The sequence below is a fragment of the Citrus sinensis genome, chromosome 9 (genome assembly GCF_022201045.2).
Source record: "Citrus sinensis cultivar Valencia sweet orange chromosome 9, DVS_A1.0, whole genome shotgun sequence".
Taxonomy (NCBI): Eukaryota; Viridiplantae; Streptophyta; class Magnoliopsida; order Sapindales; family Rutaceae; genus Citrus; species Citrus sinensis.
Window position 1 is genome coordinate 29,210,419 of NC_068564.1, and position 19,080 is coordinate 29,229,498.

The 19,080-nt window shown below is 36.4% G+C and overlaps 4 protein-coding genes across 5 annotated transcripts; 2 read left to right on the forward strand and 2 right to left on the reverse strand.

Annotated features, from left to right (window-relative positions):
• The first annotated feature begins 286 nt into the window (after window positions 1-286).
• On the forward strand, window positions 287-6,218 carry LOC102606944 (general transcription and DNA repair factor IIH subunit TFB1-1). Of its 2 annotated transcripts, none has more exons than XR_001507850.3 (20): window positions 287-638; window positions 725-803; window positions 922-983; window positions 1,069-1,132; window positions 1,361-1,487; window positions 1,674-1,749; window positions 1,966-2,061; window positions 2,211-2,255; window positions 2,931-2,987; window positions 3,146-3,301; window positions 3,436-3,501; window positions 3,732-3,855; window positions 4,007-4,066; window positions 4,159-4,277; window positions 4,381-4,563; window positions 4,658-4,771; window positions 4,972-5,071; window positions 5,571-5,618; window positions 5,706-5,774; window positions 5,870-5,901. XR_001507850.3 is itself a non-coding variant. In XM_006474733.4 (20 exons), exons 1-20 carry the CDS (start codon window positions 555-557, stop codon window positions 5,954-5,956), a joined length of 1,794 nt encoding a protein of 597 aa, XP_006474796.1. In that variant the 5' UTR covers window positions 289-554; the 3' UTR covers window positions 5,957-6,218. The 2 variants fall into 2 exon arrangements, 1 of the variants encoding a protein (XP_006474796.1); XM_006474733.4 differs by having other exon boundaries at window positions 289-638; window positions 4,994-5,071; window positions 5,870-6,218.
• Window positions 6,219-6,753: 535 nt separating this feature from the next.
• On the reverse strand, window positions 6,754-7,414 carry LOC102606639 (hypothetical protein). The gene has a single exon (XM_006474732.4). It carries the CDS (start codon window positions 7,135-7,137, stop codon window positions 6,925-6,927), a length of 213 nt encoding a protein of 70 aa, XP_006474795.1. The 5' UTR covers window positions 7,138-7,414; the 3' UTR covers window positions 6,754-6,924.
• Window positions 7,415-9,354: 1,940 nt separating this feature from the next.
• On the forward strand, window positions 9,355-16,390 carry LOC102631233 (enhancer of mRNA-decapping protein 4-like). Its single transcript, XM_006474731.4, has 11 exons — window positions 9,355-10,113; window positions 10,503-10,718; window positions 10,807-11,025; window positions 11,519-11,647; window positions 11,994-13,553; window positions 14,217-14,576; window positions 14,653-14,772; window positions 14,919-15,089; window positions 15,182-15,343; window positions 15,447-15,572; window positions 15,809-16,390. Exons 1-11 carry the CDS (start codon window positions 9,553-9,555, stop codon window positions 16,115-16,117), a joined length of 3,933 nt encoding a protein of 1,310 aa, XP_006474794.1. The 5' UTR covers window positions 9,355-9,552; the 3' UTR covers window positions 16,118-16,390.
• A 247-nt stretch (window positions 16,391-16,637) lies between these two features.
• Window positions 16,638-17,396, reverse strand: LOC102630941 (chaperone protein dnaJ 11, chloroplastic). The gene has a single exon (XM_006474730.4). It carries the CDS (start codon window positions 17,321-17,323, stop codon window positions 16,883-16,885), a length of 441 nt encoding a protein of 146 aa, XP_006474793.1. The 5' UTR covers window positions 17,324-17,396; the 3' UTR covers window positions 16,638-16,882.
• Between the last annotated feature and the right edge of the window lie 1,684 nt (window positions 17,397-19,080).

Here is a 19,080-nt window from a genome sequence, read left to right on the forward strand (position 1 = left end):
GATAATGATATTCTATCTTTATCATAAAAAAATAATGATTTCAATTTGGGTCAGTTATATGATTATAAAAAAATTAAAGATTATCTAAATTTTAAATAATTTAAATATTAAATTACTGACTTGCCCTCCATTCCAAACTATGTGCGGACAGCAAAGGAAGAAAGTAGAATTACGATCATACATTCTACTAAACTGAAAATATGGTATAGTCGAGGGGAGGAAACCGAAAATACCCCGTATCGTTTTCTTCGAATGTTCTGTACATACTTAGTTACATTGATTTCCAGAAACCTTGGTATAAATAAATAAGGTGATTGTTTGCGCTCAGCATAGCAGCCAGGGGATGATTGATGGGCCATGACTTAGCTTAGCAATTGAGTCCAGAGCTCATCTGCCCACATCTTGCACAACTATTTATACTACGTCGTTTCTGCTCCAAATCACCCAAAAGATTCTATTTCCTTTTCCTGTTATGCCCGATCGCTGAAACGTGATTGATTGAATGATTTGGCGATTGGCCTGCGACCGCCACCACCACCACCACCACCATCACCATGTCAGGTGCGGCGCAAGTGACGAAGAGAGCCAAGTACAAAATCTCTGTCAAAGACCCCGGCACTCCCGGCGCTCTTAGAATGGTTTCCTTTCTAAAACGACGTCATTTCCCTACTTTCTTGTTCTTGCATTTTCAGTTGATTATTGTTTTCTCTTTTCATTTGTGCAGAATGATCAGAAATTGATGTTCATGCCCGATAATCGAAACTCGGGCGCTAAGCTAGTTGTTGAGTTTAAGTCCATTCAAGGTGATACTTTCATATATGTATTTGTGTGTGTGTGTGTGTGTTTTTTTTTCCCCCTCTTATTGGGTTTGGTTATGTAAGTGAATTTTTTTCCTTTTTTTGTGGCACATATTATTTACAGGGCATAAATACACTAAGGAGGGATCAAATAAGCCGCCGTTGATTAATTTAGCCAATGCTCAGGTTTTGTATTTTGCGTAAGCTGTTTGCTTTTTCATATTTTGTTTCTGTTTTGAGTACTTTTTATGTAATGTGTGTGTTGTTCCAGGGTGGAAGCTACATTTTTGAGTTTGACAGTTACGCGGATCTCCATGTTTGCCGAGATTTTGTGAGTAAGTCACATCTATTTAATCAAAGGTTTCAGTTGCCATTGATTTTTGTGTTAATAGTAGAAGGGTTTGTTTCAGCTCGAGGTCTGGTGTGTTTTAGGTACTGAATCACTGGTTGTCAAAGATATGGGTAGTGGGTTATTTTAGCAGCTACATGAAGCCATCATATGTATGATGTATGGATTTAAGTTTTTTGTTCTGATTATGGGGTCCCTGGTCCTTGTTGAACAGGCAAAGTCCTTGAGAAGTCTAAAGAAACTCCAAATGCTGCTTTGGAAAAATCTGCTATTAAGTTACCTGATGAACAACTTAGTGAAGAAGAAATGCAGCTTCGGATTAAGCTCTTGCAAGAAAATAGGTAATTCTTATGCGGGTGATTGTGGAAGCAATTATTTCCATTTGATGTATTTACGTATTCTACTTACCAAAATCCTAGTTTAACTTCAGATCCTTCACCTGCTGTTGAGCTAGTTTCAATTGTTCTTAAATCCGATAATCATTTAATTTCCATTCACTTGTTATAACAAAAAATTTTTGTCCACAGCGAGCTGCAGAAACTTCATCGGCAATTTGTTGGTGGTAATATCTTGACAGAAGCTGAATTTTGGGCTGCAAGAAAGGTTGATTTCTTTTTTAATATTTATGATTAAATATTATGCATTTTATGCTTCCACCAATCACTCACTTAACATTGAATTTTCTGCTTTTTATTGATTTACCATTCTGTTTCTTCCAGTGGATAAAAAGCTACCTTGAGCTATTATTCTCTTTATAGGAAGATAAAATAATTTCCAAGGGACACGTAATACTAATTCTGCTGCACATCCATAATGCAGAAGCTGCTGGATATAGACCCTAGCAAGAAGTCAAAACAGCGAGTTGGTTTTAAAAGTGCCATGATTTCAGACATCAGACCAGCAACTGATGGCCGAGTATGTAAATCTCTGTCTCTCTCTCTCTGTGTATTTCTGTGCGTACCAAGAGTCTGGTTTTTTGTCTCTTAATTGTATTCAGGTTGTTATTAGTTGACATGTATTGTATCCCATGGAAATATTACAATGCTGTTTTCTCTTTATTTCAGACAAACAAAGTAACTTTTAGTTTGACTCCAGAGATCATTTTACAGGTGTGTGTCTCCTCTCCTTTCTGGTCTTCTATGTAATTCTTTTGCTGGGATAGGTTTTTTTATTTTAATTGCTCATATGTATTACTGAATTTGTATGGAAGTTATTTTAGGAGGATAATTGACTGAAGTTGATTCGGAAAATAATGGTTTGAGCATCAGCATGATTCATGTTAGCGGTAGGTTCCAGCCTAGTACGGGCTGGTCTGTTGAGGAAAAAAAAAAAGGAGCAAGAGAATTTCGATAAATCAAGGAAAGAATTGGTTAATAAAAAAGAAAGATAACCTTATTACAGCACAAAGGTCGCAAAGCATTTGATTTACAATTTATGTGCAATAAAAGAAAAATATTGTTACTGAGATGCAACGAAAGCCTTATTAACTAAAAATTAGAAGTAAATATCATCTTCAAATGATTGTTTTCTCAATTAGTTCTTAAACATAATATGTTTTATTGCAAAATGAGATTAACTTATTTATTGAAGGCTGGTAATAATAATAATAATCATCTGTTTTTGTGCGTTGGTGCTAACAATCTAGATCTATCAGGCCATCTCACGTCAGTTTATTTGCTTCTAAAGTGGTATGGAAGATAATTTCCAAACACATTGCTTACCTTGTCATAACTGTTATTATATAACTAATTATCTTTTTTATTGATGATTTAATTTTCTTCTAGATTTTTGCCGAGAAACCAGCTGTTCACCGGGCGTTTTTGAATTTTGTTCCCAATAAGGTATGGCAACAGTTAAAGTTTGGAACTTCACACTTTAGGTTGTTTTTTCCATGCCAGATCAACCCTTTCTTTTTCTCTAAGTATTGATTTCTCTTTTGGCATTTTGAATTTGTGCTTTGGTATGTTTGGTGTGTGATATACGCATATTGAAATTTTAGATGACAGAAATGGAATTCTGGACCAAATATTGTAGAGCAGAATACCTCAGCCGTACGAAAAATTATCATGCTGTGGTAGCAGAGGCTGCTGAGGACGAGGAACTTGCTGTTTTCCTAAAGGAAGATGATATATTGGCAAATGAAGTTCGGAAGAAGGTGCTCATTCTTGGAAAATTGGATATTCAATGCACAATAGTTTCAGTCAACATTTATTTATCACTGGCCGGATTCCTGCCTCTGTATTTTGTCTCTCTCCTGATATTTTCTTAAGAGCCTTCATGCAATTGCAGATCAGACGTGTTGATCCAACCTTAGACATGGAAGCTGATGAAGGGGACGATTACACCCATCTTCCTGTATGTTGGATGAAATCACTCTCTAATTTTATTTATCTCCTATCTTGCCACTTCCCTGATCTTCTATGTCTTGGATTCATATTGAACTTTTATTGTTATTCACATGCTGTTCCAGAAAGTGTATTTGTCATAAAAAATTGTAATGACTGCTCTTCAAGCCTAATTTTTGAATTGGCTTGAAACTCTTTTATTATCATTTTCAAATTTTGGTTGTGATTTTTTATCTGCAGGATCATGGGATCTTTCGCGATGGCACCAAGGAATCAAATGAATTGCAGTCTGAACATTACCGAAGGACTCTGTTGCAAGACCTTAACAGGCATGCTGCTGTTGTTCTTGAAGGCAGAACTATAGGTACAGCATGCTGAAGAATTTTGCTCTATCATTTACATCTCTAGTACATATCCATGTTGTCTGACATAAACATGCGATTGCAAGTTCTATTATGACTTCTGTTTAAGAAACTTATTCATGAATTTTAACCTTTGTTGGAACCTCAATGCAGATGTGGAGAGAGAAGACAGCACAAGGGCATTGGCTGAGGCACTTGCTAGGTCAAAGCGGGGTTAGTATGGTTAGACTTCCTTCTTTATTTATTTTCTATTTGAGCTTTCCCAAGTCTCTTATAATTCGCTGTTATTTTGCACTCCAATATAGGTAATGAGGGAGCTGATAACAATGCAAATGAGGAGAGATTGGATAGAACCCCCCGGGTGGCAGAAATTGAGGATCTCCAGGCACCACATTGTCTGCCTCTAGCCCCACTTAGCATTAAGGTTTGACTTCCTTCTTGTTTGCAGCCAGTTTATTCTATTAGATAGACAACTGATGTCTGCTTCTGAAACTAGGATGATAACTGATGTCTGTTTCTGAAACTAGGATGCTCGGGAGTACTTTGATTCTCAACAAGCGAACACACTAAAAGCTTCTAGAGATGCACAGGCTTCCATGAAATGCAGCTTGAGCAAACAGGAAGCATATAGATCTGTGAGGGATGCAATTTCTGAGATTAAAGACATGGGATTGAGTGATCCCATAGTTAATCCTGAAGTTGCTTTGAAGGTATTAACATCTTTGCTTGTCATGGTAATCAATATAGAAAAGAGTGGAGATATATTATCGATTTATGAATATAACCGTTTAACTTTGTGTTTAGGTATATAGTGGGTTGACCCACAATATCTCTAGTATCAAATATCATCTTGGGAAGAATCCCCGAGAGACTGTTCTAGACAGATTGCCTAGTGCAACCAAGGAGAAACTGCTATATGTGAGTTAATTGTAATCTTTATAAATAACATTTAGTTACCATTCTTTGCTGATTGATTTTATATTGAAGTGGCCAATGATGACGTGTTTGGCTTATGGCTTCACATTGAATTAAATCAGAATTTTGCTTCTTGTTGAACTTAAAAGTTATATTGATAGATTTTGGTTTAGTTTCTAGTGAATGTGAAATTGTGTTGACAGAGAAAACTGTTCTTGTCCGCAGCATTGGATGTCCATTCAAGAATTACTGAAGCATTTCTGGTCATCATATCCAATTACTACTCCATACCTTTATTCTAAGGTAAATCTCTAGTTCCTTTTCCAAAATGCGAACTTTAAGAAAGCATGAAGAATTTAAATTTTCAATGCCTCATTTAAATTATTTCCTCTTTGAGATTGTTATGAGTTTAATCCAGTCATTGTTTCATTTTGGTGACCTGGTCATGGCCGGATTTACAGAAAATTTCAATTAAAAAAAATTAATAATAATAACATTTGATGATTTGTGCATTCAAGTACTTTGGTTGAGAGACATCTTTTACTACAGCATATGATTCTTAACCTTTTATCCTGGAGAGAATCTTTTTTGTTTGCTGGGAATTATTGGTCAGCATAGTTGAAGTACTCAGTAAATGCCCTTTAATGCATAATTGGCCAAGGGATGAATGACACATAACGCGACAATGGCACATGCCTTTGGTCAGAGTTCTTAAATTTTGATTGTCAATTTATAAGTGTGACATTTAGTTTTGTTGGATTTAGCATTTCTATGTTCCTAGTTCACATTTGATGGTGTGCAGGTAAACAGATTGAAGGATGCCTTGTCAAATATTTATCCGCAGCTAGAGGTATATTTCTGGCCTGAGTTTACAGCTTTTGCCTGAAGTTCACTCCAAAGTATTAACTAAGTCAAGCTGTATCCTCTCAAATCCCAGGAAATGAAGGAATCGTTGCCAGCAGATCTCCGACATCAGGTTTCCCTCCTTGTTCGTCCGATGCAACAGGTCAGAACTTTACTGGGTTGAACTGCGTTGTGTGTGAATTTGTCAACGAAGTAGTGTTTCCTTAGAATTAATGGGAACGAATCATGTTGGTGCAGGCTCTAGATGCTGCTATTCAACATTATGACGCAGACTTGCAAAAGAGATCAGCAAAAAGTGGAGAGAAACCAAATGGATACATCTAGAGGAAGTATTTACTGCATGCATCATTATCGTTGCTAGCATTATACTGTGACATTATTGATGCTCCCACCGTGTAGGATTTGTATACAAGTGTACATGAAATCAATTTTGGTAGGAGAGCTTGTGGTAGATAAACGGCATTTTTAATTCACTGTAAAAGTATTCTTAAAAAGTTGTTCAAGGTGGTAGCCATATTGATACAACTCATTATTGACCCAAAAAAAAAATCTTAAAAAAAAGTGTTCAATGCCGAGTTTCAGGTCATTTCCTGCAGTTATAGTGATTTTATGCTTAAATAACCCCAACGCTTCCAAAAAAGCTCTTGGGCTTGGGATAATAACGCTGATTGTATTTATCTCCAATAGAACCTGTTGACAAACAATTACCTCGTATAAAAAAAATCAAAAAGTGCTTTAAACAAATAATGTATGTATGAGGTCCACTAAAAAAGCACTGCTTAGATAAGAACCTGCAGTCCTCTAAAAGCACTCTTTTTTTTTCTGTAAAAATTATCGACGCTAACCAGTAGTCCTGAAAAGCACTTTTCTTCATTATCATTATCAACGCTTTTGCAATGCGGATTGTGATGGTGGTTGTCTAAATGGACTTTATAGTTGACTGAGCATATAATAGAATCTTGAAATCAATCAAATTCTTAACTAAAAATAAGAAATGTCACACGATACGAATATAATAAAGAGATTAAATCTTTTCCCTTTATCAAAAAGAAGGAAAAAAAAAATACTAAAAACTGTATATTACACAATACAATACCACAAACGTCAACATCGAAAGAATGTACGTAGAAGAAGCATAAACATAAAATATTATAGATAATCCGACATTAATAAACACTGAAATCCTAAATTAAAGGAAAAAAAAAAAAGAGGAAAATTAAACAGATGATATGATGTGAAACAATATAATGAGTGAATGATATGATGACGACGATGATGACGAGGGGTCTGGTCTAAAAAGGACTGGGAGGAGGAACGTAGAGAAACGGCCTTCCAGTTGCGGTTCCACAGAGAGAGGCGTTAGCAGCAGGATCGCAAGCATGAATGTTATCCTTAACCTTGTGAAACGCCTTCTTGAATACTCCGAATCCGAATAGCAATCCGATCAGAATCACCACTGCGATCAAACAAATGCACAACATGCACGTCTTCGTTCCGAAACACATCTTGATTTCTTTTTCCCCTTTTATTTATTTAATTTTTTTTTTTTTTTGAGACGACAATCGCGGACTGTTGTTTTCCGATGGATCTTGAAATCTGTGAACTGGGTTCCGGCTCAATTTTATAGGTAGCAGTAGGATCTTGAAACCAAAAACAAAACGTGTACTGAAACGGGGGAATGCTTGAACGCGATGGGAATTGTTGGCTTAAAAGGTAAGCAATTTTTGCAATTTTTTCAATTTTTTTTTTTAATCTTTTTGGTTGGTTCCCTTTTCCTTTCTTAGTGTGTTTGTTGTGAGCAGCAGTCGATAAAGTAGTTTTGCTTTTTGCGGGGCTTGATTGCTGATTTGGCAGCTTTTTATTTGTCGTGTTTGGAAAGTGGGATGGGACGTGGGACATGGGGGGTTTCTCCTCCCGTCTTCTTAAATTTATTTCATTTCTTTTTTGAAAATGCGAAATATATAATAATAAATTATTTAATATTTTAAAATATAATAAAATACCAGACCAACGGTACAATTGAATTACGAGTTGTCATTTGCAGGAGTTAATAAAAGACCAAACGGTTGGATTTGATGAAATCTTCTCGCTTTGCCTCAATTTTCTTACCCACCAGACACCGATTGGGAAATTACATTTCCTGTCTAGTTAAAGCTTGAATTTCTCCTTTGCTCATAAACTCATTTACGTCTCATATTACATTATTATTACTAGACTTCCCCAAAAATATTTTATTTAGGAGTGACGAGAGAGTTACAGCTTCCCATATAAATTTATTTTGTATAAATAAATGTAGTATAAGTATAATGGTTAGATTAAAATACAAAACGATATAAATAAAGAGTGGGATTTTTTAAACCCACTTACTTCTTCTCTATACCTTCTTTTTGTTTAAGAATTTTATTATCTAAATAATTTTAAAAAAAATTACTTCATTAACCCTTTCTTCTCAATTTTACAAATTCTCATCGATTCGTTCAAACTTACTCTTTTTGTTGTAAATAATTGGTATCACTAATTAAGAGGGAAAAGAAAAACCAACAATTTCAAAATAAACATCAACAATTTTTTATCAGCCGCGAAAGTTAATGAATATCAATAAATTTATTTTTACCAAATACAAAAACTAATGAATATCAAGGGGAAAAAAACTTATCTATAAAAAGTATGAAATATAGATCATGATATATTAAGAAAAACAAAAAAAAAAATCAAAAGAGAGTGAAGTTGTATATTTAGTTCATACAATGTAAAAGTAAAGAGAGAATATTTAATTATAAGAAAGAGAGAGAGAGATTAGTGAAGATTGATTTTGAGATTTTTAAGTTTTAAAATTTTAATAATGAATTTATTTTTTAAAATTAATATAAAGATTAATTTGATGGATTCAAATAGTCATACCCATAAACAAATTATGATAAATTTTGTGGGCTAAAAGTTATTTTTTTCAAACCAATTTAATCATGTCAAATCCGTTTATACAAAATATATTTGTACAAGAATTAATAACTCTATCATCACTCTTAATAGATTGTATTAATTCTTTGTCACGAAAATATAAATTAATAATTAGTGTGTAACCGTTTTGGTTGAGCTCTCTTAAGTTAATTCTTTTACTTGAATTTTTCTTCTATTTGATTCATTTAATTTATTGCAATTTTAATGAGTTTTAAAAAAAGAAAAAAAAACTTGTGAAGTAAGGGTTGTAACGCTATACTATATAGTTGAAGATAAGTATTAAAGTTTAATCACAAAAAAATTGATATAACTTTTAAGATATTAATTTCATGCAATCTACTTATAGATATTAAAAGTAAAATTATCTAATGGCGGCTATTGATATATTATTTGATTGTATGAAATCAATAGCTGAAAATTTATGTATTTTAAGTCAAAAATTTGAAGAATTTTCATCTCATTTGAAGTGTCACGTAAAAAAGAATCTAAAAATTTTTTCAAATGAAATTCTTTAAATAAAATGATTTTTTTTTCTTCAATATTAAAAAGAGATATCAAGAGTGAGAAATATTATTTCATTTGAAGAATCTTATTAAAAAATATTTTAGCATTTCTAACTTAATATTAAATTATTTTTTCTCATTATTCTTAAAGAAATAAAAGTGTTATGAATTATATAATTTTAGTGGAAGAAAATTTTTTATTAAAATAATATAATTTATTTTTATTTAGAGAGTCTATTCACAAACAACTTAAAGAGTAAAATTAATGCTCCCTAATTTTAAAGCTTCACTTTCTTCAGCCTCTCCCAACTTAAGACAGAAGTTAGAAAAACCCTAATTTTAGCTTCACTCTCTACAGTCTTCACTTTTCATCTTCAATTTCATCAATTCATCAATTCTTCTTACAAACAAACAGACAAATAAACTAACATTAATAACAATAACAAGAAGAAGTTAACAATGTCATCTCAGTCTCAATCTCAATCACCAAATCAAAATCAAAAGCAATTCGACATGCGTAATTGGTTCCCTCCGTATCCCCCTCCGTCCTCCTCCGCCGCCGGCGACAACTTCTTCCCGTACCCGCCACCGCCACCGCCACCTCCTCCAGAGCCTCACGCTAACATGCACCCCCACCCTTACCCCCATGGGCCCCATCGCCTACTCCCTTACACTCCACTGCCCACCACTACCGTTGTTTCCCCCAACGCCGGCCCCCAAATTCTCGCTCTCCTCAACAACAACAAAAGCAAGCATGTGGGGTCCACAGCGCCGATTTACGGGAAGCGGGTTTTCGGCGATTACGTGGCTTATGACGTGGACGCGGTGGAAGAAGGGAGAGAACCGACGCAGCAACTGGAAGTGAATCCGATTACCAAATACGGTTCGGATCCTGAGCTTCTTATTGGCAGGCAGATTGCTGTTAATAAGCATTACGTTTGTTATGGACTTAAAGGCGGTAATGTTAGGGTTTTGAATCTCAACACCGCTACTCGCTCCTTGCTTCGCGGCCACACTAAGGTATATTCTTTCTCTTTGTAATTTTTTTTTTTAAGTAAAAAATGTGAACTTGGATGTTTTTATTAGTAAAGATTGTTTATTGATATTCTGAAATTCTCAGAACCCTCGTTAGAATATCTCCATTGTAGCTAAACCTTGTGAAATTTACCCCACTTTCAATATTGTTGAATTTTGGGAAGCGTAGATCATGAACGATTAAAATGAAGCAACTTTGTTCATTTGTACTCAAGGGTATGTTTGGTACTTAAGTGCTTTGCCATAAACTCAAATCATTAGTTGTAGAGTATTAATTGATGATGGGTGGATGATAAATGTTATATATCCTAGTAATTTGATGAATTTTGTAAATATTACTAAACAACATCTGTATGGTATGTTCTTTGGCTCAGAGAGTGTCAGACATGGCTTTCTATGCGGATGATGTTCACCTGTTGGCTAGTGTGAGTGTGGATGGGCGGGTTTATGTGTGGAAGATATGTGAAGGTCCAGACGAACAAGATAAGCTGCAAATTACTGGAAATGCTATTATTGCTATTAATCTTTTGAGAGGAGAAGGAGAGGGAGACTATGTGCACCCACGAGTTTGTTGGCATTGTAGTAGACAAGTAATTGAATGCTTTTCTTTTGTTTTTCAAGTGAAATTTGACTAAAATAGTATTTTACTCTGTTACTTAAGTGGGTTTGATCTTGCAGGATGTTTTGATTGTGGGAATTGGAAAATATGTTTTAAGAATTGATTCTGCTAAAGTTAGCATGGGTGAAGGATTTTCAGCTGAGGCACCTCTCCAATGTTCTGTTGATGGGTTGATTGATGGGGTTCAGTTAGTTGGTAGACATGATGGAGAAGTCACTGATTTGTCCATGTGTCAATCGACAACCACCCGTTTGGTTTCTGCATCTACTGATGGCCTGGTTTGTAGTTCTATGAGTTATTATCTTGTATCATCATGCAATGGAAGTTCCACAAATTTATTTATTGTTTTGTCTTTTTCTGGTTGTTGAAATTTTTTAAGGACAAAAAGTTAAGAGTATTTTAGGAATGGTGTACTTCACGGTTTTCAATTTTTTTTTAACTGGAAAATATATATATGTTCTTGAGGTTTCTACTAGAGTTGTTTGAGGGAAGTTAATGGGCAGTAATCCCAGCTAGTATGTGTCCAATGAGCATCCACCAATGATGGTCTTAGGTATATTGACCGTTCTTTGGTTTTCTAACTTCTTGCATTCTCTTTCTTCCCCTTTAAGATTTGAGTATAGAGGAGTGTAAATTTCTTTCAAACAGCATATATCTTTTCCTATTTTAATAATTCATTTTGTTCATGTGTGCACACTCGTATGCCTTCTGATTGATAGTTATTTGTAAACGTTTTGAATGTGTCTGAGCAAATTTCTTTTTTTGCAACAGATAAAGATTTGGGAAGATAGCAAGGTGGCGCCACTTATTATATTGAAACCGCATGGTGGCCAACCTGTGAATTCAGCTCAGTACTTGACAGCTCCCAACCAGGCGGGTCATATCATTCTTGTTACAGCGGTATGTGGGTGGTAGTTTCTACTCTGCCTGAATGCTAACAACTTTCTATTTGTTGTTCTGTCACTGTTGTTTAGATGGTTGGTCAGGCTTTTATGTTTTAGGATGGCTTTATTCAGGCATTCATAAATTTCCTTTAAAGCTTCACATAAAAGTTTGCTCTACCATTTCTATTATCTATCTTTTCAAGAAATTTCTCTTCAGGGTTCATTTCACCAGAGCTAAATGTGGCATTTCCATTATAATTACTGCTTGTGTCTATAGCATTTTGTTTGTAATTAAACAACCCCACAGAAGAACTTTTGGGGTGGCAGATTGAACCTTACTAAAAGAAGTAATCTGTTTCCAGGGACCTTTAAACCGGGAGGTGAAACTTTGGGCCTCAGCAAGTGAAGAAGGATGGTCGCTTCCTACTCATGCTGAATCATGGAAGTGTACTCAGACATTGGATTTGAAGAGTTCAGCTAAACCTCGAGTTGAGGAGGCTTTCTTTAACCAAGTCGTGGTGTTGTCTCAAGCTGGCCTTCTCTTATTTGCAAATGCTAAGAAGAATGCAATATACTCTGTCCATTTAGGTTATGGTAATAATTCTTCAGCAACCCGCATTGATTACATAGCAGAGTTTACAGTGACCATGCCTGTTTTGAGTTTTACTGGGACAATTGATCCTCCTAGTGAGCATATTATTAAGCTCTATTGCGTGCAGACACAGGCTATTCAGCAGTATTCTCTGAACTTGTTCCAGTGCCTTCCACCTCCAGCAGAGAGTGGGGGCTTGGAGAGGCCAGATTCCAGTGTTTCAAATGATGCAAATGGAAGTAGACTTAGTGAATTTCTTTTTCCTAGTTCTACATCCAAACCAAGTTTCTCTGAGACGACTGGGGCTGTGAGGTATCCCCAACTGTCTACGTCTCATGAGGCTACCACTTCGCAAGAAAACCTGACATCTAAAACGGAATCTCAACCTCTCTCTCTTGCACGGACAACTAGTGATACTAATGTTGTTTGTGTCGCATCACCGCCTCTTCCGCTCAGTCCAAGTTTTTCTAGGAAACATTCTGGTTCTATAAATCCACCAAATAGCTCTGAGCTAGGCTCCTTACTCAATGAACCTGGAGGAAGCCAGCCAATTATTGACTCTTCATTTGACGGTAAAACAGACACCACTCAGGTGTTATCTCATGTGCCTTCCTTGGACAGTGATGCAAATAACGACAAGATAAACATTGCGCCTAATGATATATCTAGGGCACTCAATCCTTCTATGTTCAAACATCCAACTCATCTGATAACGCCTTCAGAGATCCTAATGTCTGCTTCATCTTCTGAAACAACTAATATTATTGGAGGCAAGAATGAGGAAGAGGTGGTTGTCAATAGTGATGCAGGCAATGCTGAGGTGGAGGTTAAAGTATTGGATGAAACAAGATTTACTCACGATGAATTTGGTTCCCGGGGAGAATCTCAAAACCTTGTTTCAGAAAATAGGGAAAAATACTTACGCTACCAGGCTACGGATCCTAGGATTGGGATGGTGGCAAAATGTGCTGGAACATCAGCAGAAACTTGTGTTGCAGAGGAAGCTCAGGAAGTTGATGGTGCTGGCATAATGGAGACACTTGCACAACCACCTTGTAATGATGAGGCAGAAGTCGAGGACTCTACACAAGATTTGGATGGAGGTGTTTCAGACTCAACTATGACCACCACATTTGCACAAACAGGCGCATCAAGTGCAAAGGGGAAAAAGCAGAAGGAGAAAAAATATCAAGCATCAAGTCAATGTTCTCCATCGTCAACTGTTTTGAACTTGGCCAATTTGTCCAATGAACCTGCTGGGAGTTCAAGTCTCCCCTCTGCACCAGCTGCTTTTTCTCAAGTTATTGCTATGCAGGATATACTTAATCAGGTGATTTCTTGGTGGTGAGACCCATTAATGCCCCTTACTACATGCCAGTTATTGTTATATCTCACCTTTAATTAGTTTCATATGCTTAACAGAGTGGTCTTTGGGAGTAATTAACACGAGTTATCAGCAATGAGATCATCTGACAATTTCCTGGCACTAGAAACTTGGCTTGCTGTTAAGATGACTTTTTTTTTAATTTATTTTTTTAATTTATGAAAAGTAAAATTATAAAACCTTTTCCATGAAGTTGTTTTTTAGGTCATGATGATAATTTAGATGTTTTCTTTACTTTCTACAATTTTGAGTTGGTAGCTGTATGGCCATTGCAAGCTTTACCTTTCGTGAAATTGGATATCCAGTCTAGCTTTTGTCTGATTCTGTAACTGCAACAAAGAGTGCTGCATTTTTGTTGATTTACTGTAAATATTTCTGTAAGTTATAGCATCATGCAGCTGTTTCCCGATCTTGAGAATCATGGAAAGATTTTCCCTTTTGTATGTCTTTGTCTTACAGTCGGCAGCATATTGGTATGTGTGAAAACAAAACTAGGTTTATGGTTTTGTATCTATATGATAGTCCATTGTAAAAATTACATGCACTTGCTATCTATTTCCAATCAGTGATTTCACTTCGGATTTGTTTTCCTTTTTCTTTTGTTTGCAGCTAATGACCATGCAAAAGGAATTGCAGAAGCAGATGTCAAACTTAGTTACCCTCCCTGTTACCAAAGAAGGTAGAAGACTGGAGGCATCTTTAGGGCGGGGTATTGAGAAAGCTGTGAAAGCCAGTACTGATGCCTTGTGGGCTCGTTTTCATGAGGAGAATGCAAGAAATGAGAAATTGTTGCGAGACCGCACACAGCAGATAACAGGTTTGATCACTAACCTAATCAACAAGGACTTGACAGCCTCATTAGAGAAACTGGTGAAGAAGGAGCTGGCTGCAGTTGGGCCCGCTATTGTCCGCACAATTTCTCCAAGTATCGAGAAAACTATAACTTCAGCTATTGTAGAGTCCTTCCAGGTTATATTGGTGAAGCTGTAGCTCTTCCAAAAGGAAAATGCCGTATCAAGATCTAATTAAATTCTTATTGCTGCAGAGAGGAGTGGGTGACAAGGCAGTGAATCAGCTGGAGAGGTCTGTTAATTCAAGACTTGAAGCTACTGTTGGTAGGCAAATCCAAGCACAATTTCAAACTTCTGGCAAGCATGCTCTCCAGGTCCTTCCTATTTCAACTTGCCGTAGTTTACTTCAAATTATTGGATGGCATGTGGACCGAAGTTTAATTAATTGTCATCGGACAATTATATTATTTATCATTGACATTGGTCTGAAGATTTTCTGATATCATCAGTTTTCGTGCAGGATGCTCTGAAGTCTAGTGTAGAAGCTTCAGTGATCCCTGCCTTTGAGAAGTCATGCAAAGCTATGTTTGAGCAAGTTGATGCTACATTTCAGAAAGGAATGGTTGAACATACAACTGCTACTCTGCAGCATTTTGAGTCCACACATTCTCCACTGGCACTTGCTTTAAGGGTACTCCTCATGTTTTAAATTCTTCAAGAAGGAGCACACTTCTGTTCTTACATGTGTGGCTGAAATAATTTGAACCTTTGATTTACTTGCAGGAATCTGTCAATTCTGTGTCATCAATGGCTCAAACCTTAAGTGGAGAATTTGTCGATGGTCAGCGAAAACTGTTCGATCTTGCTGGTGTAAGAAATAACACAAGTGCTTTCAATCCTTCAGTTCCACTGAGCAATGGACCTTTGCTTGGTCTACATGAGAAGGTCTGCCCTGTTTTCTTATTTACTTATTGGTTGTTTCTTATGAAAGTCAATTAGTAGCTGGCAGTTAGCATTTATCATGAAGATTCTTGGTTGCTATCCTTAGGTTGAGGCAACTATGGATCCAACAAAAGAGCTCTCAAGATTGGTATCTGATCGGAAATATGAGGAAGCTTTCACTACTGCCCTGCAAAGAAGTGATGTGTCTATAGTGTCTTGGTTATGTTCACAGGTATTTTCCAAATATGCTTTAGATGTTTCAGGTTCTAAACAAGCTAGTGGATTTTTTTTTAATTGCTCCTCTGTTAGTCTTTACTCACTGTGCATAATTGCTAGTATTTCTGTCTGCATCCTCTCCATCTCTTTGTGCCGATGGTGGCATATTTCAGATTGCAAAATGAACCTGGCAGGAATGCTCGAACGCTACACGTTAACTCATGTTTGGTTGCCTCTTAACGCTGTTGTCAGGTTGATATGCACGGGCTTCTGTCCATGGTTCCTCTCCCTTTGAGCCAAGGAGTATTACTCTCGCTTCTGCAACAATTGGCTTGTGACATTAACAAGGACACAGCCCGGAAACTTGCGTGGCTAACAGATGTGGCCGCTGCAATAAATCCAGCAGACCCCATGATTGCGGTGCATGCCCGGCCCATCTTTGAGCAAGTTTATCAGAGACTGCACCATCAACGGAGCTCACCAACAATCAGTGGTGCCGAACTTTCAAGTATCCGTCTTCTCATACATGTCATCAACTCCATGCTGATGACGTTCAAGTGAAACTCCCTCCTTCACCTCAGTGACACTGAAACTATAATGTAGTGGGAAAGCTGTACAAATTCTTATAGAGATTATGACAATGAGGTCTTTTTTCAAAGAAATAGGGATAGGAATCATAGAATCCTAGCTTTGTGTCCTTAAATCTGGGATATTAGGTGTCTCAGCTTTTTTTTTTTTTTTCCCCTCCCTCTTTCTCTTATGTTTATTCTGCTAGCATGTAGGAATTAAATCTTATTGTTTATTGTTGTAAGTGTAAATCTTATCTTGCTTTCAGTTTCGAGTGCATGGAAGTTGTGAGCTATGATTTTGATTTTCCATCCAAAATTTCAAATAAAATCTTGAGTCATGAAATAAAAGGCCCAAAGCATAGCCCCACACTTGTAGGAAATTACATTTTACTCCTCCTGCAACTTTCAAAGCTAAAGAATGGCCGAAAGTGCTCAGCGGCAAACTTAAGAAGCTTGAAATGCAACCAAAACTGTGGCAAATACAGTAGTAAATTGAATAAGAAAAAGAAATATATCCCAAAAAACAGTAAATATTCAAATTTCCGAGACCAAAATGGGGTGATAGAAGAAGAATTTACATAAATTTTCTTTTTCTCTTTACATTGACACATCAAGCGACATTCGTACATGCACGCTATTTTTCTCAATATCCCAAAAAAGAAAAAAAGAGAGCGAGAGAGAGAATGCCTGTTTTATCTTTTTTTAAGGGAAAAAAAAAAATCCTAAACAAGAATGTTGGACCCTAAATTGAAAATTCCTACCAACACTGGTCAGTTTCCCATCTCCGGGTCGGGTGAAACCCGGACCGACCCGAACACCCAAACGACGCCGTTCTCGTCGTCCTCCTACCCACCAAAGACATATCATAAACAGCCCTGGCCGTTGGATCCGACAGCGTCTCGTAAGCGTTGTGGATCTCGATGAAATCCCGGCCGTTACCCGACAAATCGGGATGATAAACCTTCGCCAAACTCCGATACGCCGTCTTAATCTCGGAAATCGTCGCCGTTGGCTCCACCCTCAGGACCTCGTACAAGCTCCCTCCCGTCCCCGGCGCCGTCACCGGCATCTCCACTGAAACCGCACGGGGACTCCGCTTGTTCTTTCCCGAAACGGCGCCGTTATCGAGAAACCCAGTTCTGGGATGCGGCGAAAAATGAAGGGCGTTCATTCCGAGCATGTTAAGGGCTCCGTTCATTGTCTTTGCGTTGCGCTGTGTCGTGTTTTGCGTGTGAAAGCTGAAGACGAAGTGGGCAAGGGGGGGCAATTGGGATTTTATATTACTGTGTGAGAGTTCAGGGCCAAATTTTAATTCTTTAATTAATTTTATAATTAAAATAATAATAATAATAACAAGGAAGGGCACAGAAAACGGTGCATATGTGCTGCCGTTTTGAAAAATCTGGGGGATCTGGTGGGCCACTGCCCACTGGTTTCTTATTTCTTTATTCCCCAGTTTTCAACTTGAAGCTCATTGCTCCCCACGCCGTGGCCGAGGAGAATTTTTGCCAAGCTGGAATTTTTTATGTGGAAATTCCGTGTTGTTTCCAAGTTTTTTTTTTTTTTAATTAAACAAAATTAGATTCCCAATTATTAAGTCAATGAAGTTGATAATTGTTTTATTCAACCAAATTCATGTCAGTATTTATCATTAATGCCTATAGAAATTAAGATAATATATAATATGATTACATTTTTTTTTTTAAAAAAAAAGTCAAAATAAAAAAAATGATTATAAGAATATACTTTATTTTTATTTTTATTTTTTTTGGGTATAATGTGATAATATAATATTATAAGCTGGCTTATTGATTAGCGCCAGGTGGCTGAGGCTCACTTGCAGCCGACAGGAAGGAAAGATCAGCTGATGAGTCATCAGATAAGAGAGCTGGATGAGAAGGCAAATTTTCTCTGGCACGTGCCAACCATTCTAGAAGCTCAGAGCTATTCACATCAATTTGACCTCAGAGACCACCTAAACCGATTGATTTGGTTACCGAGTCCAATTTCTCTAATTAAAATCTAAAGAATCCAGCGGCTGATGGGGACCATCCAACTGAGCATGGCCCCAAAGAGAACGGTGTCTCTTTTACCGCCTGTTGGCACGTGCGAAGGCTTCTAGAAGCCTTTTGCAGCATCGACCAATAACGACAATTGTTTGATGGGCGGGTTTTACTAAGGTACAATCAACGTAGCTAGTACAACTACAACCCCACCTAAAACATGAAAAAGTAAGTGGCACGGCGGTGTGATCCGCTTGATTTTTGTATTGTTAAAGATGGGCTGTAAATGCAACTCAGCAAGACTCTTATTTGATTAATGGAATTGCCTATCAGATGTCCTTTCTTTTAAGGCTTCTGGAAGGCCTCTTCATTAATACGAATATAAACGTTTTTAGGAATAATTTTTCAACCATGTTATCTGATTATATTAAAGTTAGCGATAAGTTAATACGTAAAAATATATAAATTTAAATATTATATATTTTATCGTGTACTATATTAAAATTTATATTTTTACATATTTTTATTTTATTCAGACTTTAATATGATCAGTTTAGTTTTTTAAAAAAAAAACTTTAATATGATCGGTGCTTTTGATTGGAAGTTCACTCAACATTTCAATTTATAAACTTCTCAATCATTCAATAGTCAGATGGTCATGAAATAAATTACTTTTGGTAAAAGGTGTCGATGTATAATTTTGACTAGAAATTTTCATAGATTTTTTTTTATTTATAAATATTAATAGAACATATAATTTAAATAGAAAAAGTAAATTTTTTTTTTTGTAAATATTAAGAAATACAAGTAGTTTCGTATCATTAAACGATTATCACAATTATTTTTGTAAAGTAGACAATAAGCCAAAGAGGATCTTGCTTTATCTTAAGATATTTTTGTGATGTGATTATTGTGACCCCATTTATCAAACTTTTTGCTACAATCAAGCACT